The 24,385-nt window shown below is 53.6% G+C and overlaps 11 protein-coding genes across 11 annotated transcripts; 6 read left to right on the top strand and 5 right to left on the bottom strand.

The window, feature by feature from the left end:
• Positions 1-833: 833 nt before the first annotated feature.
• DSM5745_05782 (uncharacterized protein) lies at positions 834-2,326 on the top strand (the record flags this gene model as incomplete). The annotated part of the gene is made up of 7 exons (XM_026747798.1): positions 834-1,035; positions 1,149-1,185; positions 1,232-1,302; positions 1,363-1,651; positions 1,698-1,772; positions 1,816-1,883; positions 1,929-2,326. 7 exons carry the CDS (start codon positions 834-836, stop codon positions 2,324-2,326), a joined length of 1,140 nt encoding a protein of 379 aa, XP_026603630.1.
• Positions 2,327-2,826: 500 nt separating this feature from the next.
• On the top strand, positions 2,827-4,528 carry DSM5745_05783 (FAD-binding oxidoreductase; the record flags this gene model as incomplete). The annotated part of the gene is made up of 5 exons (XM_026747799.1): positions 2,827-3,135; positions 3,183-3,286; positions 3,338-3,683; positions 3,728-3,969; positions 4,018-4,528. 5 exons carry the CDS (start codon positions 2,827-2,829, stop codon positions 4,526-4,528), a joined length of 1,512 nt encoding a protein of 503 aa, XP_026603631.1.
• Positions 4,529-5,440: 912 nt separating this feature from the next.
• DSM5745_05784 (lytic polysaccharide monooxygenase auxiliary activity family 9 protein) lies at positions 5,441-6,996 on the top strand (the record flags this gene model as incomplete). Its single annotated transcript, XM_026747800.1, has 3 exons — positions 5,441-5,624; positions 5,688-6,385; positions 6,454-6,996. 3 exons carry the CDS (start codon positions 5,441-5,443, stop codon positions 6,994-6,996), a joined length of 1,425 nt encoding a protein of 474 aa, XP_026603632.1.
• Positions 6,997-8,117: 1,121 nt separating this feature from the next.
• Positions 8,118-9,369, top strand: DSM5745_05785 (aldehyde reductase II; the record flags this gene model as incomplete). The annotated part of the gene is made up of 4 exons (XM_026747801.1): positions 8,118-8,379; positions 8,438-8,788; positions 8,865-9,002; positions 9,068-9,369. 4 exons carry the CDS (start codon positions 8,118-8,120, stop codon positions 9,367-9,369), a joined length of 1,053 nt encoding a protein of 350 aa, XP_026603633.1.
• A 221-nt stretch (positions 9,370-9,590) lies between these two features.
• DSM5745_05786 (Nucleoside-diphosphate-sugar epimerase family protein) lies at positions 9,591-10,496 on the bottom strand (the record flags this gene model as incomplete). The annotated part of the gene is made up of 1 exon (XM_026747802.1): positions 9,591-10,496. The coding sequence occupies one exon, from the start codon at positions 10,494-10,496 to the stop codon at positions 9,591-9,593; it is 906 nt and encodes a 301-aa protein (XP_026603634.1).
• Positions 10,497-10,739: 243 nt separating this feature from the next.
• Positions 10,740-11,456, top strand: DSM5745_05787 (uncharacterized protein; the record flags this gene model as incomplete). Its single annotated transcript, XM_026747803.1, has 1 exon — positions 10,740-11,456. One exon carries the CDS (start codon positions 10,740-10,742, stop codon positions 11,454-11,456), a length of 717 nt encoding a protein of 238 aa, XP_026603635.1.
• Positions 11,457-15,114: 3,658 nt separating this feature from the next.
• DSM5745_05788 (FAD-dependent oxidoreductase) lies at positions 15,115-16,646 on the bottom strand (the record flags this gene model as incomplete). The annotated part of the gene is made up of 2 exons (XM_026747804.1): positions 15,115-16,337; positions 16,409-16,646. 2 exons carry the CDS (start codon positions 16,644-16,646, stop codon positions 15,115-15,117), a joined length of 1,461 nt encoding a protein of 486 aa, XP_026603636.1.
• A 518-nt stretch (positions 16,647-17,164) lies between these two features.
• On the bottom strand, positions 17,165-18,154 carry DSM5745_05789 (4-hydroxybenzoate octaprenyltransferase; the record flags this gene model as incomplete). The annotated part of the gene is made up of 1 exon (XM_026747805.1): positions 17,165-18,154. The coding sequence occupies one exon, from the start codon at positions 18,152-18,154 to the stop codon at positions 17,165-17,167; it is 990 nt and encodes a 329-aa protein (XP_026603637.1).
• Positions 18,155-18,418: 264 nt separating this feature from the next.
• Positions 18,419-19,435, top strand: DSM5745_05790 (amidohydrolase family protein; the record flags this gene model as incomplete). Its single annotated transcript, XM_026747806.1, has 3 exons — positions 18,419-18,473; positions 18,526-19,115; positions 19,175-19,435. The coding sequence occupies 3 exons, from the start codon at positions 18,419-18,421 to the stop codon at positions 19,433-19,435; spliced, it is 906 nt and encodes a 301-aa protein (XP_026603638.1).
• Positions 19,436-19,842: 407 nt separating this feature from the next.
• On the bottom strand, positions 19,843-21,739 carry DSM5745_05791 (cytochrome P450; the record flags this gene model as incomplete). Its single annotated transcript, XM_026747807.1, has 4 exons — positions 19,843-20,053; positions 20,155-20,321; positions 20,408-20,518; positions 20,579-21,739. The coding sequence occupies 4 exons, from the start codon at positions 21,737-21,739 to the stop codon at positions 19,843-19,845; spliced, it is 1,650 nt and encodes a 549-aa protein (XP_026603639.1).
• A 446-nt stretch (positions 21,740-22,185) lies between these two features.
• DSM5745_05792 (uncharacterized protein) lies at positions 22,186-23,527 on the bottom strand (the record flags this gene model as incomplete). The annotated part of the gene is made up of 3 exons (XM_026747808.1): positions 22,186-22,397; positions 22,470-22,617; positions 22,694-23,527. 3 exons carry the CDS (start codon positions 23,525-23,527, stop codon positions 22,186-22,188), a joined length of 1,194 nt encoding a protein of 397 aa, XP_026603640.1.
• Between the last annotated feature and the right edge of the window lie 858 nt (positions 23,528-24,385).

Raw genomic sequence — 24,385 nt, forward strand, 5'->3', positions numbered from 1 at the left:
GATGCTGAAGAGCTTCGCGCAGGGGACTCCGATTTTCTGGGACCTCTCATCGACCGCCATGGCGAACAACAACCAAGGAGCTATGATCCCATTTCGAGCAGGTGACAGGACGCTCAAGCGATTTGGAATCCTGCCCTGCCTCGTAAATTTGGTCCGACGTCGGCTGGGGAACAAACTTCAACTAGCGGAGGCGCAACGGCACGACTGAACTTACCTGAATCTCACAATAATCTCGCCTCACTGCAGTGGGCCCAGGGCTATTCATCCCTCGCCTCTTGGCCGTGCTTATTCGGCACTTGAAGCACGATGCGGCATCCAACTGTTTGAAGTTATTACACCTACTCCGTACGAGCAGTACCGTGGAGCTGGATGACCGTTATAAGTGTGGAGGCCTCCGTGATTGCATCCGTGGCAACCACGCTGCCAGGCTGAAACAGCCTGAAATCAATAGTGGGCCCGTCACGGAGACGCGAACCACGGAACAGAGGATGCCTGCTGGTCATTGATTCTGGATCCGGGGTTGCGCCGACGAATGATGCGCGGCAGGGATTTCGATAGACACATCATAACCGCATCGGGGTGTTCGCGGAAATCCAAAATGTATCCAAGGTTTACGGCTAAATCGACCGGGCCTGCTCTAGATGCAGACTCATTGGGCATGTCTGTCAGGGAATTCTGGGGACACTGTTGTTGTTTAAATCGATCTGACATCCGAGACCCAACTCCCTCTCCTGAAACCTTCGGCGCAGGCTCGGTCGATGGAATTCCACTATTAAGACCCGTCGACGCCTGGACGCTGGAGCGTCTGCTTTGAGACCACTTTCCATCTCACCATGTCGCTGTCCGGTTTGGACTGGGATACCACACCGGCGTTGGCGCCGCCAGAGGGCGAGCATACTGATTTTGTGAACCATCCGTATGATGGTGGGAGGTTCATCATTGTCAATATCATCTTCTTGATCATATCATTTTCTTCCATTCTCGTCCGCTTATGGACGAGGATATTCATTGCCCGGGGCTTTCGGTTGGATGACGGTAAGTAGCTTCGTCTTTCCCATTGTTCTTTACTGATCGATGGCAGCTTTTATGATAATTGCATTTGTACGCTTCGCCCAGCTGAGCGCACTTTGACCCTGCTAACAGACTAGCTATGTTCGTGCGTTATAAGTGGCGTGACGCTGGAGAGTAAGTTGCCACGCCCCAACTTCAAGATCCTTGCCTAACATCACAGTGCTCAACTGGGGACTCGGCGTCCACATGTGGGATGTCCCTCTATCCCACCTCTCGCCATGGTTCATGAAGGTGCGACCACAGGACCCCCGTTGCGACGCTGATTCTGACATCCACAGCTCAACGTCGTAGCCGCTATCATCTACTGCGCAGGCACCGGCTTCCTGAAATGCTCGGTGCTGCTGTTCTACGTGCGCATCTTCCCCAGCCGCAACTTCCACATCGTGGTCTGGGTGCTCGTCTTCATCGCGGCCGGGTACAGCCTCGCCAGCGTGTTGGCCAACGTGTTTAGTTGCAACCCGATCGCGAAATCGTGGGATATGCGCATCGAGCGCGGCTCTTGCATGGACCGGCCGACGTTTTACTTTTGGAACGCCGGGCTGGGGATATTCACCGACTTTGCCACGGTTCTCGCTCCTGTGTATGTATAGCCGACGAAACTGCGGTCGCTCTTGCTGACCGACTAGACCCTGGCTGCGACGACTGCAGATGCCGACGCGGCAGAAGATTGCCGTTGGCTGTATTCTAGCCACGGGTTGCTTGTGAGTGTACTCTTCCCGCTTGATAACAATTCTAACCGAGCAGTGTCGGCATCGTGAGCTGCGTTCGTCTATCTAGTCTATACATCCTCCAACACACCACTGACCTAACCTGTATGCGACCCCTTATCGCTTGAGTTGACTATGCTAACAGAATAGGGGCTACGACGAACGCCTTGATGTGGTGTGTGATCGAGCTCAACTTAGGAATCTTCGGCGGCTGCGTAACAGCCATGCGACCGTTCATGCGCCGCTACTTCCCCCGCCTGCTGGGCCTATCGTCCTACAACACCGACAAATACCCCTCGCAAAGTCGCGGAAACTCGCTCCCCCTCCACTCGATCCCTCGCAGCACCGACCCGAAGTTCTCGAACCACGGACACCAGTACTCGATGGCGTACAAGTCGGCGCTGGACAACTCGAGCGAAGAACATATCCTGTCGGGCGGTGCCGGGCCATCCCAAGGCACAGGCAAGGAATTCGACGGGATCGTCCGAACGGTGGAGTTCGACATCAAGAAATCGGGGGTCGACTCTCGAGATACGCGAGAATCATGAATGAGATCGCCCGCACGAGCTACCATCGGCTGGAAGTCGGGGTTATGTCGGATTATGGATATGGACATGGATATGGATTTGGACTCTGATTAGCGATCGTTATAATAGTAATTCAATCTGTATATACTTCACGCCACGTGCAGAATCCCAGCAGCGTGGAAGCAGCATCCTTCGCGCAGCCCCTGATCCGATCCAGACAACGCTGTGCCTGTTCGGGAGCAACGTCCGGCCTGATGGAGCAGTCAGGACCGTCGGCGATCCCCACGGCGCTACTCGCATTAGGCCAGGCTAGGCGACAAGCTGACAAAAACCGTGAATAGCGTCTATTGCGATCCACCGCCAACCCACCCACTCGAATATTCGCTGAGTCGCAACGGCCTGCCCGGATGCTGCGGGCTCAACGGCTGCCGCCCCCTTGCCGTGGCACGATGTATTTGTATTCGTCTCTGTCGCTTCTTCTCTGCTCTCGCTAATTCCGTTCATCGCACGAGTCCATCGCCATGCGCATCGCCAGCACCGCTCTGCCCCTCGCGGGCCTTCTGTCCCTTGCCGGCTCCTCGCTCGCCACGAACCCCAATGGCACGTACGGCTGCGCAGCGCTGAAGGACAACATCCCCAACTCGGTCTTCGAGCGCAACTCGACCGTCTACAACGATGAGTCGAACAACTTCTGGTCCAACACGGAGATCATGTCGCCCGAGTGCGTGTTCCGCCCGGAGTCGGCGACCGAGCTTGGCCAGGCCATTAAGCTGCTGCGGGGGTCGAATGCGCAGTTTGCTGTGCGCGGTGGCGGCCACATGGGTATCAGGGTGTGTATACCAAAGGCTTAAACTTAAAGATGTGGCTAACCAGCAAGGGCTCGAACAACATCGACGGCGGCGTCCTGATCGTCATGTCCAAGCTCAACACCCTCAAGCTGAACGACGACCAGTCCATCCTGCACCTTGGTCCCTCCCACCGGTTCGTCTTCGTCCCATGACGATCTTTGGCAGAGATAACTAACGAGCGCAGCTGGGGCGAGGTCTACTCCTACCTCCAGCCCTATGGGCTTGCTGTCGCCGGGGGCCGTCTCGCGCCTGTTGGTGTCCCCGGTCTGCTTTTGGCCGGTGGAGTCAACTTCTTCGGGAACCAGGTCGGCTGGGGCTGCGACACCGTCGTCAACTACGAGGTTGTGCTGGCCGATGGCTCCGTCGTCGAGGTCAACAAGGACAGCTACCCCGATCTGTTCTGGGCGCTCAAGGGCGGCAGCAGCAACTTCGGTCTCGTTACTCGCTTTGACGTCCAGACCATCAAGGCGCCGCTTGTGTGGGCTGGTTCGTACACTGTTTCGGAGGAGTACGTGGATGACTTCTTGAAGGTATGTCCCTCTCCTCCTATAGTTGGCGCGTATTAAGTGGATAGGCCATTGCTACATTCGCCGCCAACATCACCGACCCCAAGACACATATCGTCCCTGCTCTGGTTCCCACCCCCGACTCGCCCACCCTGGCCTCCGCCATCCTCTTCTACGACAGCGCCGACACCTCCTACCCCGAGGTGTTCAAGCCCTTCACCGACATCCCTGTCTACGCCAGCACGCTCGGCTTCAAGACCCTCTCCGACTTTGCCCAGGAACTGGGTCAGATGGTCGTCGACGACATCAAGTAAGCCACATCCCCCTTTTCCACCCGAATAATCCTAACAACCAACAGCGACATCTTCGTCGCCGGCACCGTCAAAGGAACCACCTACGACGAGCTCTACCAAGGCATCAGCATCATCAACAGCACCTTCTTCGAGCGCCTGCCCGCGCTCTACGCCCAGGTCCCCGCCTCCGCCATCTCCACCATCCAGCTCGACTGGCAACCCATCGGCAAGCTCTGGCTCGAGGCGTCCGCAGCCGCCGGCGGCAACGCCCTCGGCCTCGACAGCTCGCAGGTGTACCTTGCCTACGCGGAGGTCGTCGAGTGGACGGACAGCCAGTACGATGACGTCGTGATGCAGTGGGTCGAGGAGACGACGGACGCGATCAACGCGGCGACCAAGAGCGCCGGCCTCCACGACCCCTTCAACTACATCGGCGACTCCGCCGGCTTCCAGAGCATTTTCCCCGGCTACGGCGCCGAGAACCACCAGCGCCTTGTCACCATCGCGCAGAAGTACGACCCCAACGCGGTCTTTCAGAGCTTGATGCCTGGTGGGTTCAAGGTGTTTGACAACTAGATTAGATTCCTTTAAGGCTTTCATCTTCGACAGCGCCCATAATCCTCTTTAATATCGATACGAGATCATTTGATTCAGTGTATATTTTGTGACTTGTCACCTATAATAACGGAGTGTCCAAGCGCCCCCAAATTGAACTTATTCAATCTGAAACCGGCGAAACCGCCACTCATTAAACCCTGCAGCTTGTTCCTGGCCCTGAGCATCTCGTCCAATGCCCTTTTGTCCCTGGCGGCGTTCCTGACTCGGCCCAACAAACACCTCCAACGTATTCCCCCCTGATTCGCTGTCCCTTAACCGCCCAGAACCGCAATCCAGCGATCAACCGCCAAGGACCAGCGCAGTGGGCCTGGATACGGGATCGGGTCTGTGGGTGTCGTGTTTCAGCTCACCGCATGGGCGGCAAGCAACTCTTGTGACCTCATTTCAATGCTGGTGGGCAAATGCAGGCGGGCATAAAATAAAGACGGTCGGAGAATTGAGCCGTCCAAGCAATATGGTCTTTGTGCAGCCGGAGAATTCTCGCCAGGGCCCTGGCATCTGAAACAAGCAGGCGATCGAGATCGATTGATTGGCGCTCGCCCAACCTGAAACCGCTTTATTCCCCTTCGGCATTGGCAGGACACCCGCTTGCAGGGTTCATTATTGAGACTGAGTCCTGACTCGTCCAGTTGCTTTCAAGATAAGGCTGGATCCTAGTGGTCCGTGGCCTGGGCGCCTGTTCAATTTCAATTCCAATTTCAATTTCCACCATCAAGCTAGGGTATAAGTGCGGCCCTCCCCCTCACTTCCCTCTACTCTTCTCTTTTCTCTCTATGCGCTGTTGACTTTCACTTCACTTCTAGTCGTTCCTTTGACATTCTTTTCTTCATTCATTCCTTACTTCAAGCCTTTGACAGGCTTTTACTTACAATGCGCTTCTCCAACCTCGCCCTCGCCTCCGGGCTCATCCCCCTCGTGGCCGGCCACACAATCATGACAACCCTCTACGTCGACGGCGAGAACCAAGGCGACGGCGTCTGCATCCGCATGAACCGCGACGCCGACAAGGCCACCTTCCCCATCGAGCCACTGGCGAACGATGCAATGGCCTGCGGTAAGCCACTCTCCCAACCCCTTCCCCATCCCCTCTCTTAGACCAAACTAACGAAGAAGCCAGGCTACTCCGGCGAAATCGCCTCAACCCGCACCTGCGCCGCCTCGCAATCCTCAACCCTAACCTTCGAATTCCGCGAATACGCCGACGGATCCCAACCCGGCTCGATCGACATCTCCCACAAGGGCCCCTGCGCCGTATACATGAAGCCCGTGGCCAACGCAACAGCCGACAACAACGCCGCCGGCGACGGGTGGTTCAAGATCTACGAGATGGACTACGACGAGTCCGACGCAAAGTGGTGCACGGAGAAGCTGATCGATAACAACGGGTTCATGAGCGTGACGATCCCCGAGGGATTAAGAGGGGGCGATTACCTCGTGCGCACGGAACTGCTGGCCCTGCATGCGGCGCAGGATAGCCCGCCCGATCCGCAGTTCTATGTTGGCTGTGCGCAGCTTTTCCTCTCCGGCAGTGAGGCGGGCAATGTGCCCGAGGGCGTGACTATCGATGCGAGCACGTATAGCCTCGACACCCCGGGGCTGACGTATAACCTGTATGCGACGCCGCTGTCGCTCCCGTACCCGAGTTTCGGGCCGGAGGTGTACGAGCCGAACACGACGACTTCTTCAACCTCGAAAGTCTCGGGTGCGCAGGCGACGCAGAAGGATGGACTGCTGCCGGAAGGGTGCATCCTCGTCCGCGACGACTGGTGCGGGTTCGAGGTGTCGAGTTATAGCGATGAGACGGGATGCTGGGCGGTATGTCTTCCTTTCCCTTCCTCCCCTTCCAATACCTTTTTTCCATCGACGTACTGACAAGTCCGCAGTCCTCCAAAGAATGCTGGACCCAATCCGACGAATGCTGGGGCACGTACCTGGCGACCGGCAACAAAGTCTGCCAGATCTGGCAGGACAAGTGCACGAACATCGACGACCAGTGCAAGGCGGGGAACTACAACGGGCCCCCTGACGCCGGGAAGGTGCTCACGCCGACGTACAAGAGCGTTGACGGGAGTACCGCCGCGTTTTCGGGCGGCGTGAGCAGTGTTGATTTTGAGAGCGGCAGCGGCAGCGGCAGCAGCTCGGGCTCGGGCTCTGGCTCGGAGAGTGGAGCGGCCAGCTCGACTGCGCAGGCTGTTGCGACGAGTCCGGCTGCGCAGACGGCTGTTGCGGATGCGGATGCGGATGCGGATGCGGATGCGGATGCGGATGCGTCCAGCTCGACGGAGGCTGCTGCTGCTGCATCCACCGAGACGGCTGCTTCTTCTGGCACGGTCTCTGGCTCTGGAAAGGGCCACGGGCGCGGAAAGGGAGCGGGCCGGTGCAAGGCTAAGCGCTCGCATAAGAAGCGTCGTGCGCATCATGCTTGATTGTACCTACGTACGGAGGACTCGATATCTAGCTGGACCACCTGCAACTGCAATGTACACTCTTGGCCTGTGTAGCGAGGTCTACCTCACCTCACCTGTCTTGATCCTTGATAGCCGCTCTGTAAGGTCCCATACCTGGACACAGGTACAGCTACTGGAGGCTGCACGTTCCATCTGTCCACTTTGTGGGCATATTCCGCTAGACTATAAACCCAATGAGAGACATAGCGAGCCGGTCATTATACTCCGATATATCCTTAGAGAGTTGGCATAATGCACTGTTTTGCCCTTGGGCTATTGATCAAGCACCCTCGCACTATGGTAGGTACCCAGTATTTTCCCTCGATATACACGCCTCATGGCCAAAGGCACATGTCAGGACTAATTAAGAGTTAAACCCATTAAGTATTTGTTTATATATCATAGATTAAACAGACGCTGCAAAAACCCCCCGGGATTACTAAATCCTGTTAGCATGTTAATTGGCTATATAGCCCGTCCGTATATTCTAACGGAATGCCGTCAATCCCAGCGAACTCATCTAAATCGGTTCCCTTCAGCTGTCCTTTTATTTGTTTCTCAGTCACAGGCTGCCCTCTGCTCCGACCACACCCATCTCGCCCACTTGGCCATGGTGTTCACGCCGATTCAAATTTTTTGATACAAGGGAAGGCGCCTACTGCCCATACCCAAACTAACCAGTACCTCATGCGCAACCCAGTCAACAGCGCGCGTGAAGGTCTCGGTGCCGCATTTTGAGGCTGCTACTCACTTACGGTTCTTTTTCTAGGCTCTCCAACCGCACAGGGAGCTGCGCTTTGAGTGGTCGCTTCATTGGCGTGGGACGCGGCCGAGCCCAGGGCCAGGAATACTCCAGGGCTACCTATGCCCGCACTCGGAAGTGGACCGGGACCACCGCACCTTAGGCAAGAGAGCTCATGCTGTGGAGGCCATGTGTCAGCAGTCGGTGCTCGGGGTTGAAATCGTGTCCGGCATTGTTAAGCACTCCAGTGGGGTTCACTCCATTGTGCCCTTCGGCCCTACACTAGGTATAAAGCGGAACTTGATAAGCTGGAGTATGGATAATACCGGGCATTCTACAATCACCATTCCTACTAGCCATGTCTCCACAAACACTTCCCTTCAATCCAGTCAGCCCTCCCGGCTCCTGGATCCTAGTTACCGGCGTCAACGGCTACGTCGCCTCGCACGTCGCCGACCAACTTCTCCAGCGCGGCTATAAAGTCCGAGGGACAGTCCGCGACCCATCGAAGGCCCAATGGACCGAGACGCTGTTCCGCGAGAAATATGGCCAGGGGGCGTTCGAGCTCGTCAGGGTCGAGGACATGACTGTTCCGGGTGCATTCGACCATGCTGTCAAGGGTACCTACACCTAACACTACCTACATACCCTGCGCCAGTGACGAGACTGATGTCCCAGGCGTATCCGGCATAACGCACGTCGCGACCGTCTTCGGGCACTCGGCCGATCTGATCTCGAGCGTCGTCAGCGCAAACCGGAACCTCCTCGCCAGTGCGTCGCGAGAACGCACAGTCCGCCGCTTCGTCTACACGTCGTCTTCCGAGGCCGCGACCTTCTCGTCGCTGCATGAGCACAAGCACAGCAAGACACGCGTGGGTGTCGATACCTGGAACGAGGAGGTCCTCCGGCGGATCCGGGAGCCCAGCCCTAAGGCTGGGTTCGATACGTACGCCGCGAGCAAGACGCTCGGCGAGCAGGCTGTCTGGGAATGGGCTGAGGAGCAGAAGCCGGGTTTCGTTGTCAATACAGGTATCTCACATCTCACATCTCACACTCTTCCTCCGCCGGTGTGAAGACGGCAGACGCTGATCTTTCCACCCGCTAGTCCTCCCCTCCGTGTGTTTCGGCGCGTCCCTGGACCCCAAGGCGCAGGGCCACGCCTCGTCGTCCGCCTGGCCGGCCTCTATCCTCCGCAACGAATTCGATCGCTTCTGGGGCTTCCTGCAGCACGTTATACCTACCGGTAAGCGCCAACTTCACCCCCCACGACGCCGCATGAAGGCTGACGGACCGTACCTGGTCTTGCAGGAGCATACGGGGTGGACGTTGCGGACGTCGCGCTCCTCCACGTAGCGGGGCTCATCCACCCGGGCGTACAGAGCGAGCGGCTATTTGCGTTTGGGGGGCCGTTTACGTGGAATGGGATCATCGCGTTCTTTCGGAGGGAGTTCCCTCACCGCTCGTTACCTGGTGATTTGCCTGGAGGGGAGCACGGGGTGCTGGAGATCGAGCCTGCTGAACGGGCGGAGGGTCTCCTTAGGGAGATTGGGGGGTCTGGGTGGTCGGGGCTTGAGGAGACTTTGAGGAGGAATGTGGAAGATCTGGTGTAGATGCTAGGGCAGGTAGAGAGATGGAGGATACCCGGTGGATGGGTTTGTATCTCTTTCAACTTGTACAGATACTGAAGGTTTCCGGGACTGTGCAGAGCGTTAGCCCTGGGTATACTGCAGGTGGTCAAAACATTGTCGTTGTAATTGTATAGGTACGAGCATATAACTCCTAGCAGAAAGATATACAGGCAAAAAGCAAGAAACTGGATATTGCACAAACCCTACTTCCGAAACGCACTCTCCTTCTCCAACCACGTCGCAAAAGTCTTCATCTCGGGATTGACCTTCTTCAACTGCTCAATATTCGCGCCGTACCCTTCCTCCCGGAACCACTTGAACATGTACCCCATGTCCTTCATCATGGCCATGAACAGCGAGCACACCGGCCGGAACGTCAACGGCAGCGGCCGCCCCATCTTCTGCTCAAACACGGCCTGCATCCCATCAAACGTCAGCTCGTCACCCGCCAGCGAAATCGCACGCCCCTTGTACTCCTCCGGCTTCATGAACGCATCAGCACCAAAGAAGCCAATGTCACTGGTCGCAACAAGCTGCAGCGGCTTCCCCTGCAGCGCCATCTTAAAGCACGTCGCGAAGACCTTGCCGAAGAAATCGGGGGTGAGATTCTCATAGAACGCCGTCGGGCGCAGAATCACCCAGTCCATGTTCGTGTCTTTACTGCGTTCGACAAGGTGGTGCTCGATGTTATGTTTCTTGACGAAATGGGGGATGGTGGTCGGGCTGTTGAACGAGCGGGTTTCGCCGCCGCGGTCGACGGAGCTGTACACGAAGAACTTGACGTTTTGCCGGAGCGCTTCGTCGATCAGCGCCTTGCCCTGCGGCTCTTCGGCGGCGTTGTTGATTGCGGCCTGCACACTGTAGACGCCCCAGATGGGTGTGTTGGTCAACTGCTGGGCATTTCGGAAGATGCTGCTCGGATTATCCAGGTCGCCTTGGACGAGCTTGATGCGCGACGAGAGACTCGCGAGCTTCTGGGCGGAGGCCGAAGAAGGGTTTCTGGTCACCGCGAGGATCTCAAAGGGGGCGCTGCGGTTGACGAGGCTGCGGATCAGAGAGCCCCCCTGTTTGCCGGTGGCGCCGGTGATGAGGACGGCGGACGCGGACATGCTGGAGAAGTGGATGTGATAGGATAGGCTAATTGGCAGGGAAGAGCCACTCTGGCTTTTATTTATATTCCGGCAAATCAGAATTTTCCAGCCAGGTCATGACCCCTTACAGGGTCTTACATCATGACTCGCTCCTCGGGGCTGACATCAGCCCCGAGCTTAGAAATCACGACGCCAGCACAGAACAGGATAAGTGATCGTCCCCTCCTCCTTTCCCTCGCACATTCCTGGAAAGTAAGCACCATGCCGTCAATGCAGGATAACGTGTCGCGCAGAAAGAGCGCCTCCCCGCTGGGCCGAGCGCTCTTCACGGGCCTCCGAGCCCTAGACGTCTGGTGGCAGTACCGCCTCCTGACCAGCGGCTGGGCCAGCGCCGCAATCGCAAAGCTGCACGGCCACCCCGTCCCAACAGCCCAGATCCTCTCCTCCGCAGGTGCAGGTGCAGGTGCAGGCCTGCAGCCGTACTACGGCCTGATCACCCTGCTCGCCCTGGGCAGCAGCGCCAAGCAAATCGCAACGATGCTCCTGGTCTCCGAGCAGGAAACCCCAATCGCGTCAGCCCTTACCATCGCCTTCTTCAACACCGTCTTCAACTCGCTGAACACCCTCCTCTCCGCGTGGAGTGTGACCTCCCAGTCCCCCGCCACCGGGCTCCTCTCCAGCCCCGCGATCGCACTGGGCGCAGCAGCGTACACGGTCGGAATCCTCACCGAGGCGATCTCCGAGGTGCAGAGGACCGCATTCAAAAAGGACGCGCGCAACAAAGGGGCGCCGTACGCCGGCGGGCTGTTCTCGCTCGCGACGAATGTGAACTACGGCGGGTATACGCTCTGGCGCGGCGGGTATGCGCTTGTCTGCGGCGGCGTGCCGTGGGGCGCGGTGACGTTTAGCTTCTTTTTCTGGGATTTCGCGGTGCGTGGGGTGCCGGTTTTAGAGCAGTATTTGGTTGGGAGGGTATGATTCCCTATCCTATCTCCTTTTGCTTTTTGGCTTGTGTGTGCGTGTGATGGGGAGTGGATGCTGACGTGCGGTTGTAGTATGGTGATGCGTACAAGGAGATTCTGGAGCGGGTGAAGTATCGCCTGATTCCGGGGGTCTATTAGAGGGGACCGTGTATCCTGATGGAATTGGGCTTACCAGCGTACTGGCTAGTAAGGTTGGAAACTCGGCCTGCTATTTCTCTAATGAGAGGTCAATGGCTCGAGGTAGGGCGCAGGCTCATGTAGCGGGGAACACTGATTTTGCTTGTAGGTACATCCGCAGTAGCTTCAATATTGTTATGAGAAATCCTTATGAGAAATACGCTACCGTCGTGTGAGGCTTTTACTTTGCTAAGAACACAAACCTCTAGCTGCAATTGTCCCGCTCAGGTATCTTAGGGGGTTCGAGTGTGTTTTCATGTCCTACATACGGTCTAGAAGCTATAGCTAAACTCCAGATTGAAATGAAAGTAAGCCCGTGTTCCCAACACCCATTTCTCCCGATTCTTCACAATACCAACAGCACTTAATCAGCTCGGGGCTGATCTGAGCCCCGGGTGGCGCTACAACTCTATAAACCATCCATCCCCGCAGCGCACGATGTACATATAAACTAGCTTGGATAAATAAGTAAATCATTGCTAAGCCCTCTCTTAACAGGTTCCTTGAAAGCCGAGAGCTACCTACATCCCCTCCGTACCCGCCTATTCACAGCCCTAAGCAATATATAAAGCCCCTTTAAACACAGCGTATTAACCCCTAATTCCTGTCCTTTTTTTATTAGCACGCTTAAAATAACCTTAATTTTTTTTTTTATTTTTTAATTTACTTACATGCTTATTTTAAGCTTGCCTAGCCCTTTTACCTTAATAATAAAATTATTAATTAACTTATTTTTTACATGCATATTATAAGCCCTTATAATAATAATAACCTTACTTATTAATTAATATATATAAAAAATTATATTAGGTAATAATATTAGTTAATAATTTATATTTTAATTTATAAGTATTATAATAATATTTTATATAATATTTTAAATAACCTTTTTTTAACGCCGCGGCTAAATATTTTTAAATATAAATAAATATATTTTATTAATAACTAAAAAAAATATAAATATATTTAAGCATAATTTTTTTAGCGCGTAATTAAGCATGCTATTTATAAATAAATTAAGTTTTATATATTTAAAGCCTATATAAATTATTACTCCTAAAAATAGCTAAAAGGCGCTAACCTAAACCTATATATATTATATATTAATTACTATATTTAAATATAAATAATATAAATTAAATATAAATTATAAATAAAGGGCTTACTATAGCCAGGGAAATATAAATATAAATATAAATATATAATACCTAAAATAATAATAATACTAGCTTATTTTTTTTAAAACAAGTTTTTATTATTAATGCTATTTTATAAAATTATAATTATACTTTTTTTATTAATTACTAGGTTAAGCAAGAAAATTACGCCGTGGGGGTTAATAACTTTATATATATAAATAATATAATTATAATATAAAAAGGACTTAGGGGTGCAAAGTACTATATATATATAAGTATTTATACATGCTTTTTATAGGTGTTAAAAAAATAACTTTTATTTTTAATATACTAAAATATAATATATATAAATAAAAAAGAAATAATATACCTTAATTTAAATAAAATATATACTTTTTATAATTCTTGCTATTAATTATAATACCCTAGCTTTTATTAATAAGGATTTTTTATAATATAATAAAGTAAAAAAAGGTATATTTTTAATAATAGTATTATAATTTAAGTATATAATAATAATTAATTTAATATAGTTACAGTGGTGCAGGATAAAGGTATAAAAAAAGCTAATACTATAATTATTAGCTAGCAGGGTTAATATAATACAAGAAGGCATGCACGCTCTAAGGCTATAAAGGAGGACATTAACTTGCTCTCCGGGCCCTATTTTAACCCCGAGCACCGACTGCTGACACAGCATATCCTCAACTTTGGGGCCATGACCCTGGTTGCATTCTCTATTTCAGGCAGCTTTTCAATGGTGGGACTTGTACGGTTGAGAGTGCATATTCGCGGCCCCGGTGAACAAATTTATTCCCTTCTTATTGCTGGCTGTGTCTCTTGCGAGCTTACACCCTGATAGGGCCCGACATATCTTGTGGAGGCTGTTTAAAGAAATGTAGCGCCCGCTGTGAGGACTTCCCAAGCCCCTTCTATATAACCAGCATATACGCCGAGAATCGCGGAATGGATCGGCTGTAGCCAGCATGGATCCTAATACGTATAGGTACAAATAGTTCGGCCTATGGTGACCCATACTCCTGTTCACACAGGAATATTCGAGCACCTTATTTTTCATTAACAATTATTCATAATGGCAAGCTCAGTCTTGGCGCTCAGGGCTTGACTGAATAGGGGACAACCGCATCTCTGAGGTGGCAGAACGTCCGTAACACTGAGGATCCGGAACTTCCAGTTGTTTTGAGTGTACAAGGGGGCCATTTCCCGACAGTTCCGGTCAGGTGAGACCGTCACGCACAGTGCTGAAAAGCGAAGTATTGGTTACGCTTGTTCCTGAGGCGCGTGACAGGAAGCTATGGTGTCTCACGTACAATAAGTAGAGCCACTTTAGCGTTGGCAGTCATCGAAGTGGCAGTATGCGAGCTTGACCTCGTCTGGCTGGGCATTCAGTATAACTGACTGCCTTATAGTAAGGGAACACAGAGTTCTTTCACCTCCAATCAGAACAGTGACAGATGTGCAGGATGCTATTCAGAGAGGTACCTTCTACTATGAGGCTGTTCAACTGCAAGCAGAAGCTCACTTCCCATTGATTCAAAAGGTCACTCAGCAGTTATTCGAAACAAATAGATCGTATTCTTGTACGACAACCCCGACTAATAAAAAGATCCATGCCAGACAGTAATCAAACCCTTTCTAAGGCACGAAAACTGTACAATATTCACACCATACAAGAGACCACCATACTGAGGCTGCCTGCCTCCAGTCATATCCACAATCTGCCACAAAGGCGTCTGGATATGAATATTCCATAAGGCGTAACGTTGCCCAAATCGGCCACTCAATGTCCTTTGGAAACAGACGGTATTGAACCTGGTGCCATTCGTGCCTTGGTGGTTAGTATGGTATTGCCCGCCTTGTAATTCGTTGCAAATGGCTATTGTTAGGCCACTTACAAAAGCTATAGGCAAACGGGCTTACTTGTGCTACACAATGGGCACTTAACTATCATAGTAGACGCTGACTGTTCACCAAGCATGTGGCTGGATTACATATGTAGCATATTAGGGATTGACTTCTCTATGTTTTGCGGACTTCTACGTGCTGGGGCAAAGACATAGATATCTCAGAGACTGCCAGAATCCTGCAGCCCTTGCCTGTGTACTTTATTGACAAAGCGAGCGCCTGTGTTGAGGATCAAGTGTGCATGTTACTGGATTAACTTTCTTATTCTTCTCTTGATTTCAGACAGACTATAAGCGGATGCCTTACTTACATTGTGCTCTAGCTCTACCAGAATGGAAAATGATTTATTTCTGTTTTAGCCCTACTCCACCGAGTCACGCTTTCCTCCCCTTACATTTGCGTTGGAGGGGTCTATGCCTTGTCCACACAGCTAGAATCTCCTTCGGTAGCAACAACTCGGGCGCCTGGTCCCTCTAGCACCGGCACGCTTTGCGGGTTATGAAAGACATCTAGGGGGTCGACAGCTGCTTTGATCTGGCGCAGCTGGGGCAGGTTCAATCCCCAGTACTCCTTCTGCGGACTGGCCAAAGAAGGGTCCACATGTCCAGCGTATGCACCAAACTCGCCGTCAGGCATAGCCGCGGTGATGATACTCACCATGCAACTGACAAAGTCTTTCGAACTCGCAGACACAGACCCCATTCCAGCCACTGCAAACTGGCCCCAGAACACAGTGTCCCGGTGCGGATATGCCGTCTCGCCCGCTGGCACATCCGTGATGGCGCCCCCGCCCACATGAAACGACAGGTAGAGCCTCCCACGCGTCCGAGACCACGTCCCCAGGAAATGAAACAGAGCGTCGACAGCGTGCGCCGACATGAGGGTCCGCGGCGCAAAGCTCAGCGACTTGGCGTAAAACGCTCGCGGCATGCCGCCGCCGAACTCGCGAAGGACATGGTTCGCCCAGCCATCCACCAGCTGCATCCAGTCCAAGGCATCGCTGATCTTCCAGACGCCCTGACTCTCCGGAAACCGGGCGGGCAGCCGGAGAGCGTCGAAGGCGACGCGAGACCCGAAGTACGTACCCGAGACAACGACCTTGTGCTCAAAGATATCGACCATGGTGTGTAGTTCCAACGGGAGCGCCGAGTCGCCAGCCAGCTGCTGCCAGGCCTTGAACACTGCGCCCCGAGCCACGGGACTCGTGGACTCGCAGACGAACTCGTACTGCACGGCCTGCGTCGGCGCCGGCTGCGTGCGCATCACAAACTCGGTCACAATGCCGAAGCTGGGACCCGCGCCTCGGAGCGCAAAGAACAAATCCTCGTTGTCGGAGTGAGATGCGTGCACGACCCGCCCGTCTGCCAGCACAACTTGCATCGCCACCACCTGGTCAATCGCCAGCCCCCATTGCCGTGAAGCTGGACCCATGCCTCCGGTCGTGGCGTGTCCTCCGAGCCCGACGTCCGGACACGTCCCATGCGCCATTGCCCTGCCCTTTGTGTAGAGGAATCGCGCAATGTCTCCGAGGCGAGCGCCTGCGCCGATACGGGCATTGTGGGTCACGGTGTCGATGGAGAGGGACTGGAGCTTTGCTAGATCAACGACGATTGCCCCGTCGGCGCCTCCGTATCCTATAAGATAGAGTGGCGTGAGCTGACGAGAGTCGCAAGTTGGTAGGTAGGGCAGTGGGCTGGCTCTATACCGTGGTTTGCGTAGCTATGCCCGCCGCTCCTGGGCTGGACCTTGTATCCAGCGGCGGCAGCACACTTCACAATCTCGGCCACTTGATCGACGGACTGTGGGACGGCGATTGCTTTTGGAAGCACCGGGATGTCGCGGTTGAATGATGGGATGCTGGTAGCATCGGTGGGAAATGTCACCAGGGTATTGTCGCCGCCAACGGCGCGGATTAGCTGCTCATCAAAGGAGTGGTCATCCATAACGACTGTTGACTAGGAGCGCCTTGGTAGGTATAGGACCGAAAGGAGAGGTGGTGGACTGAGAAGAGTGACGGTTGATTCAAGTGGCGAGTCGTTTGAATTTATTTCCTTGTCACGCTTGTCATATAACCCCTAACTATCCCCCACGTACGCACTCTATATGTTATTGGATGAGCAGACCGTACCCCTCATGTTGGATATAACAGAGATGGCCCAGGCTAAGGCTTCATGCTGTCATTCAAATGGCAGGGCGCCACTAGGAAAGCAGCATAAGTCGCCCAAGCAACACGACGCCGAGACAGGGCCTACGGAGATTTCCTGTTTAGGGCACACAACCACGTTTCCAATTTTGCTGGACTTTGTAATAATCTCAGAACGGCTTACTGGATTGTGAACTGGTAACTTGGGAAAACTAGCAAGGTATTTTGGAAGTCAAACATCAAGAATCCTCCGAACAGCGCGATACCGGGAAAACATGAAAATGAAAGATATACACGCTCATACTGCGGACGATATGATTATGGCAGTAGTCCAGCCTTTATGGCATACTCTCCAAGCAGCCCCCCAAGAATACAGACACTTGTGACCATGTACGCCGCGCCCACATAGCAATGATAGCTGTCCGGGTTCTCCAAATTCATGCGCAGAACCACGGTGCCCAAGCTCACCCCAGTGCCACCAACGGCTGTACCAAAATATACCCGCCCGAATGAAGAGCTGATGCCCGTGGCGGCCAGCAGCACTGTAATAACAAGCGCAAGCAGCCCCGCGAGCAGCCGAATGGAATGGCGAAAGCGCACGGCCATGCTCTTCACCCCGGCCTTGATGTCATCGGTGGTATCCTGTCGCGCATATATGATGTCGTACAGCATCATCAACAGGACGACGGCGAAATAGAGACTCCCTGTCGCGATGTTCGTGGGATATGCCCAGGGATCGACCGCCAGCGAATGCGCGGCCATTATCACCGCAAACCCGATTGTCAGGCCAAGCACGAGCTGCGGGTAATGGGTGACGCGCTTCAGGTAAGGGTATATTAGTGATAATGTAACAATGAATATGGCGTCGTGGGTGCATTCGCGCGGCAGATGGCGGAGGTTGGCGACGCCAGCGCAGGCGATGGCGAGGGCGAACAGGCACGCGTTGCGAGTGGTTACGGCGCCGCGCGGGATCGGGCGCGAGCGGCTGCGCTGCACTTGGCGGTCGAGGTCTTGGTCCACTATGTCGTCCCAGGTGCAGCCTGCTGAGCGCAGGATGATGCTCCCTGTGAGGAAGATGCGGGCGCGGTTGAGAAGCAAGGACATGGGCAGGGGGGTGGGGGCGACGCTGGCGGCGTAGACAATGCCGATGAGGTAGGGCAGGTACACAATGGCAAAGCCAATCGGTTTGTCGAGTCGAATCAGCTGGGCGTACGGCAGCAGGGGACTGGGCAGGTAGGAGACCAGTCCTTGCAGTGGTTGCTGGCTCGGAGGTGGACTAGCCCTAGTGGGCTTGTTGGGGGCGGACATGGCGAATGGATTCGATGGGTGGGCTGTCAAATGGGTGGATCGAGCATGTATTGATCGTTGTGCATGCCCTGCGAGGGGACTCGCTTGATATAGGGGATGACTACATCCATATGCCCGTGCTCCGTGCCTAGCACGGACCGCAGAAACTGGGGTACTATACTATACTTACCATAGTACATGGCTGGAATTCCTATATAGACACAATCACATTCTAGTAGTCGTCCCTCCGACCACAGCTACAGGCGATCATTGTCAGATTCCAGGATGGAAGCAAAGGTTGACGTCCACCATCACTACCTCCCCGAAGACATTGTCGCGGGTATGTTCCATCTCCTCAAGCAACCCACAAGCAACATTCTAAGAAAGTGCAGCACTCGCCCGATCGCTCATCGGACAGAAGACCACAAATGGGCCGCCGATTCCGCGCTGGTCACCTGCCACCAGCAGCCAGTACATGGGCACCGTTGGCGCAAGCACCGCCATCCTCTCTTTTCCATTGACCTTCGCCTTTGAGGGCGAGGCAGGCCGCAAGGTAGCCAGACAGGTCAACGAGTACGCAGCAGGGGTACGCGACAGCGACCCCAAGCGTTTCGGCTTCCTAGCTGCAATCCCCTCCCTGCTCGACACCGAACACGCGCTGCTGGAAATCCGCCACGCCCTGGACCACCTCCAAGCGGACGGCGTGATGCTGTGCGCTCGCTACGGCGACGCATACCTCGGGCACTCCGCATTCACGCCGATCTGGGAAGAGCTGCACCAGCGGTCGGCGGTGGTGCTGGTGCATCCGGGGTCCAGCTTCCTCAGCGGGCCGCGGTGCAACCAATACGTCGACCCGACGGTCGCCGAGTTCCCGCACGAAACGACAAACACGGCGCTGGACATGATCATGAACAACACGCTGCGGCTGTACCCGCGCTGCAGGGTCATCCTGTCCCACGCCGGCGGCACGCTGCCCTTCCTGGTCCGGCGCGCGGCGGCCCTCATCCCGGCGTTCGCGGCGCATCTCGACCCCCGCCGAAGCCGGCGAGCGAGATCCTCGAGGACTTTACGGCGTTCTACTTTGACTTGGCGCTGTCGAGTTCGGCCTACACGTTGGACTTGCTGCTGAAGCATGTTCCCCGGGATCACATCCTGTGCGGGAGTGACTTCCCCTTTGCGCCGCCGCCAGCAACCGCGGCTCTTGCGAAGGAATTGGACGAGTATCCGATGGAGGATGAGACAAGGGCTATGATATATTGGAAGAATGCTGCGGCACTTTTCCCGCGTCTGAGGGAACAGTGATGATCAGAATCTAGACTCCAGTAAGGCTCAGAATGCAACGGGTTGTCATGCACATGTGTATGTACCTAGCCTACCTAACCGAGCTGCCATGCCTGTTGGTATTGGATTATCAATTTGTATATCGTTGCTGTTCGATCGTGGCGATGCATTGTAGTCCTACCTTCAACGTATCAAACGTTCTTCTCTCGCGGTCCTCGATAAAATGCGCGTTATAATTCAATGACGATATATGTATATTTTACCTATGCACCACGTTTCAGAGGTACCGTAGCAAGTTCCTAGGTGCTACAGAGCCGCAAACGAGGTACCAATCTATCCCGCCATCTAACATCATGCCATGACATGGAAGGAGGCACGGATGCCCTAGGTAACCTACCCAGGGCCCAGGCCCAGGCCCAGGCCCAGCCCTAGGCTTCAGCTTCCATATCCACATCTCGGTTGACTGTCACCTTAACCTCAACTTGACCTCGCCCGGCCACCTGTCCGCGGATTTTCCTCGGGTACCCAACCAGGCGCACATGGTGCACCTCAATGTCGTCCTGTGTCGTATTGTGCAGCCGCATGTCGAATGCCTGCGCGATGCGAGCAATCGCGATGTAAAGCTCCGCCAGCGCCATACTGCACGAAGCGGGCACACCGAATCAGCGCGCGCTCATGCCAATCCCCTTCGTGGGAGATGGTCACAAGGGCATCTATGTATGGTGGGAGAGGGTACTTACTTCATCCCAAGACACTGCCGCGTCCCCTTGGTAAAGCTGACCAGATGTTTCCCCAGTGGCACACCATCCTTTGCTGCTCGGACCCAACGCTCTGGGTCAAAGGCAAACGGGTCGGGATAGACCGCTGGATTGGTGTGCACGAAATACGTGGATTGGCTGACTGGCGTCTGTCGGTGTGGGAGATGAACTGTGTTAGAATGGAGTTCGCAATGTGATATTGAGCACATCAGATGGGGCGAACGGATGGACTCACGCCTGCCGGTATCGAGTACTCCTTGTACTGCAATGCGTCATGAGTAGCAACTCGTGGAAGCCGTCCGACGGCACCGAAGGATAAACGAAGGCATTCATTCACGACGCCGGTCTGTAGACGGCATTAGGGCAGAGCCCGAAAGGATGTTTCAAGGTGGAAGGTCAAGCATACCAGAAACGGAAGAGACTCCAGGTCGGCAAGAGCCCATCCATTGCCCGGCCGAGACCCTAGTCTGGAGCGCAACTCGGCGCGCAATGTCTCGAGGTGTGCTTGGTTGCTCAGCAGGTGGAAAAACGCCACGCTCATTGCGCGCGCAGAGGTCTCCGTGCCGGCGAAGATGATCGTCGTCCCCTCGTCCATCAACCGCTCAATCCGCCGTTCCTCGAGCGGGATCTCCGGATCCCTGAGTGCCGCTGCAATGACTGCCCGTGAGCGTGAGTGCCGCTCGCCCTCGCCCCCCCCGTTCGATGAGTCCAGTGTTGAGAGAATATTCCGCTTGATGCCCTCGCGGATTTGTAGAAGGTCAGCTGCACTCGGCATGATCAGCCTGATGGCTGCGAGCGGGAGGAGCTTCAGCGTAGCCATCATGAACGGGATGAAACGAGAGAGGTGGAAAACCAGCGACATGCCTTCAAACGTCTCGCGAACAGCAAACTTGAAGTCCGGGATGCCGAGGTAGTCAAAGTGCGCCCCATAGAGCCGGGAGGTGATGATGTCCGCTGTGAGAGCAGAAAACGCCGAGTCCAAGTTAACCACTTCGTGTGTCTGCAGGGCTTCATTGAAGCGGCCGCACAGCCGGTCGACTCGCTCGTGGATGATGGGCTCGAGATCGCCGATGGAGCGTTTTGAGAAATAAGGGTTCAGATAGCCGCGGCGGGCCCGGTGGTGGTGGTGGTCGACTGTTGCTGCGACGGAGGTGGGCACCGCAAACGCCTGGACGGTGGGTGCGTCCTTGTCGATCCTGCGGCTGTTGCCCGCGTAGATCTGAGAGTAGAAATCAGAATCGCGGATATGTAGTTCCCTTTTGTTGATTCGGACGATAGGCCCTGGTGGTGTAGTCAGCGTTCGGATATCCTCTGACGATGTACATGCGTAGGGTGGTACTGAAGCGCCTGTACCGTATTTCTGGTGCATCTTCTCTATCTCCCAGAGGAATGTGCCGTCTTTGATCACATCGTAGTAGAACTCGTAAAACGGGCCCAGAAGGACCAGTATAGGCCCGGGGAATTGACTCAATGGATGCCAGTATATGTCGCGGAGGCATTTTCCTGCATAGAGCACAGCCAGCGCCGCGGCTACATGCCACAGATCAAGATCAGTTGCCAATGCCATGATTGATAGCCGTAGGGGGTTTTGCTTGAAGGCGACTGGTGTTCCGTTGGGCACACACGGGGAATTTAGTATGGTCTATCAAGTCTTGCTTCGAATATCTGAGTGCAAATAATCCCAGTAGTTTAGGTACGTGCTAGGCACGGACCGAGGTTCTACCCACTGTCAGGGCAAGCAGAGCAAGAACCTGACAATATGTACATACCCTGGTAATTAGATGAGTAACCAAGTTGGACAGGAAAGTCGCTGAATGTCGTCAGGTGCTTGGTATCGTACCATTGAGCTCTGGCATCGCCGAACTAGGCCCGTCCACCTGGGTAGGGGTGTATGTTGACTCAAAAGTAGAGCAGCGAGTAGTAGATTTGCAATTCATAAGTATGCATACTCTGAGGGAACCTTTATTACCCCTTGCCTTAATTTTTGGGGAAAAAATAAATGATGAAGATGGGTCATGTTGCCTGAACGGCTGACTGGGAAACTGGTATACAATGACTCTTGAGACTCAGGAAAAGGTGATAATCAAACACCTTGTAGTCATGTTCTAGGTAGACACGCCATTCCGCACTCCGAGATTGTGCAATCCTCGCAAACTGCTCTTGGAACGTCACTCGCAACGCAGGAAAATGGGCAATCTTCAAGAGATAGTCGAGACTGAAAACCTCTACGGGAATACATGAGCAAGAGTGCTACCAGACAGCCGGAAAGTAGAGGGGAAAACAACATGTGAGCTTACCCGCGAGGAGTATCAGGGCAAACGACTGCATCGAAATGCTGGTCCCTTTCAAAGCGCCAAAAACCGCCTTTGCCGCCCGCCGTCCATCACTAGCCCAATCATTGGACTTGCCTCGACAGCGCAGCGCACTTGTCATTTTCTGGTTCATCTGTGTTTCAAGATTGAGGTCGTCAATTCCCGCAATGTGCCGTGTAGGTGAGGGGAGTGAGGCAGTGGTGACAGACCTGCTTAGCTGCAATGTAAGGGGATAGACCCTCTTCTCGTATCAAACGATCCTCCTCCAACCCATAGATATTCCAGCTGAGCAGCCCGTATATTGTCCCAACCGCGGCCGAAATGCTGCTGTGGCTTCCGAGCACGGAGGCAAAGTGCACCATGGTCCCATCCGACTCGCATGCAGGGAGTTGCGGCCCGTTGTAGAGGCTTTCAACCTCTCGGTTATGGTCGTCCCGGCCCAGTACCGCGTGATTCTCGAGCGCCTGCAACATCCGATGCAGCTTCTGAGCCCGCTTCAGCCCCCCTGCCATTGCTTGTGTATTCCGACTCGGATCGGTATGCGAATTTTGCGGTTCACTAGCCCCCGGAATGGAAGTATCCGGTACCTCCGGAACTGACGTGGGGACGGCTGGCAGGTTAAAGAGGGCGAGGTCGTCCCAGGTTTCAGAAGAGTCGGGAAGGATGTCGAACGGGAAGTCCACGCCAGAGTCTACGGTTCTTGCTTCCGCTCCCAGCGAAGCAGATGACTCTAGATGCGGCTGCAGCAGCCCTTGCACGTCCAAAGCGTTTGCTGCACGTTCGACATCTGCAGAGGTGGAGCATACCCCATCGAAGCCGGAGGGGTGGTCGCCAGGCGGCGGCGGAGAGACATCGCACGACTCCATGGCATTCGGGACTATACTTGCTCGCATCTCATGTAGAGCTATGACCCATGAAGGCAATAGCTCGGAGTCCAACAGCACTTTGCGTTCTATCACCTCTCTGTCGTTTATTGTGATCGCAGTCACGGCTCCTCGGCCGTCAAGGGTGAAGTATACATCCGGGGCCGCTGTCGATTCCATGGCGATTCGCTCAGGGCAGGCCGAGTCGGCACTCGGATGCGTGAGGGTTCCGGGTCGTTAGCTGCCTTTTATCAGCTATAAATTGTCAGGTAAGTGGTATTACATTTCCCCGGATCGGCCAGAAGGTAGGCGCATGGAAGGTACTTTTGCGGCTGATTCCTGCTCATCATCATGGATCATCCCGTGGTTGTCTCTTGTAATGTTGTCTGAAATCGGCCACTGTCCGGTGTGGATGATAACAAGAAGGAGTCATGGGCTAGAGTGGAGTAATCCTAGGCATTGGATTACCCATGGCTCCATACAGCAGGAGTACGGAGTAGAGCCGAACATCGGAATCTGGGCGGGTGGGGCCGTGGGCGGGATCTGGCGACGGGGAATCCCGGGAGATCTCGGAAACGGAGGCTCCGGATTGGACAAGAAAGAAGGTTTTTATTAGCAGTGGATACCACTTTATAGCAATGCCTTAGGTAAGGATATTCGTATACTGCCGACACCCCCCCACACAAACGGCCCGCCATTTGTAAGTAATTAATTTGTTTATCTTTGTATAATACATCCCATATATTTTAAAATAAACGCCTTTTTAAACTGTGTTCGCTGCGCGCGCCGCGTAGTAATAAGGTAGTAATTTAAAAAAGTATATATATTATATAGGTACATTATATTATATAGCAAACTATATATAAATTAATATACCGCATAATATATTAAGTTTTATAAGGTAAAATAGTAAAAATTAATAAGTTACAAGGGCGGTAAAATCAGGCGCGGCCAATTAAAAAAAAGTATTCGCGCTAATTTAGCAAAATTTAAACTTAAAAAAATTTATTAAAAAAGTTCCGCAGTTAACTAATACAA

The sequence above is a fragment of the Aspergillus mulundensis genome (genome assembly GCF_003369625.1).
Source record: "Aspergillus mulundensis strain DSM 5745 chromosome Unknown scaffold_5, whole genome shotgun sequence".
Classification (NCBI taxonomy): Eukaryota; Fungi; Ascomycota; class Eurotiomycetes; order Eurotiales; family Aspergillaceae; genus Aspergillus; species Aspergillus mulundensis.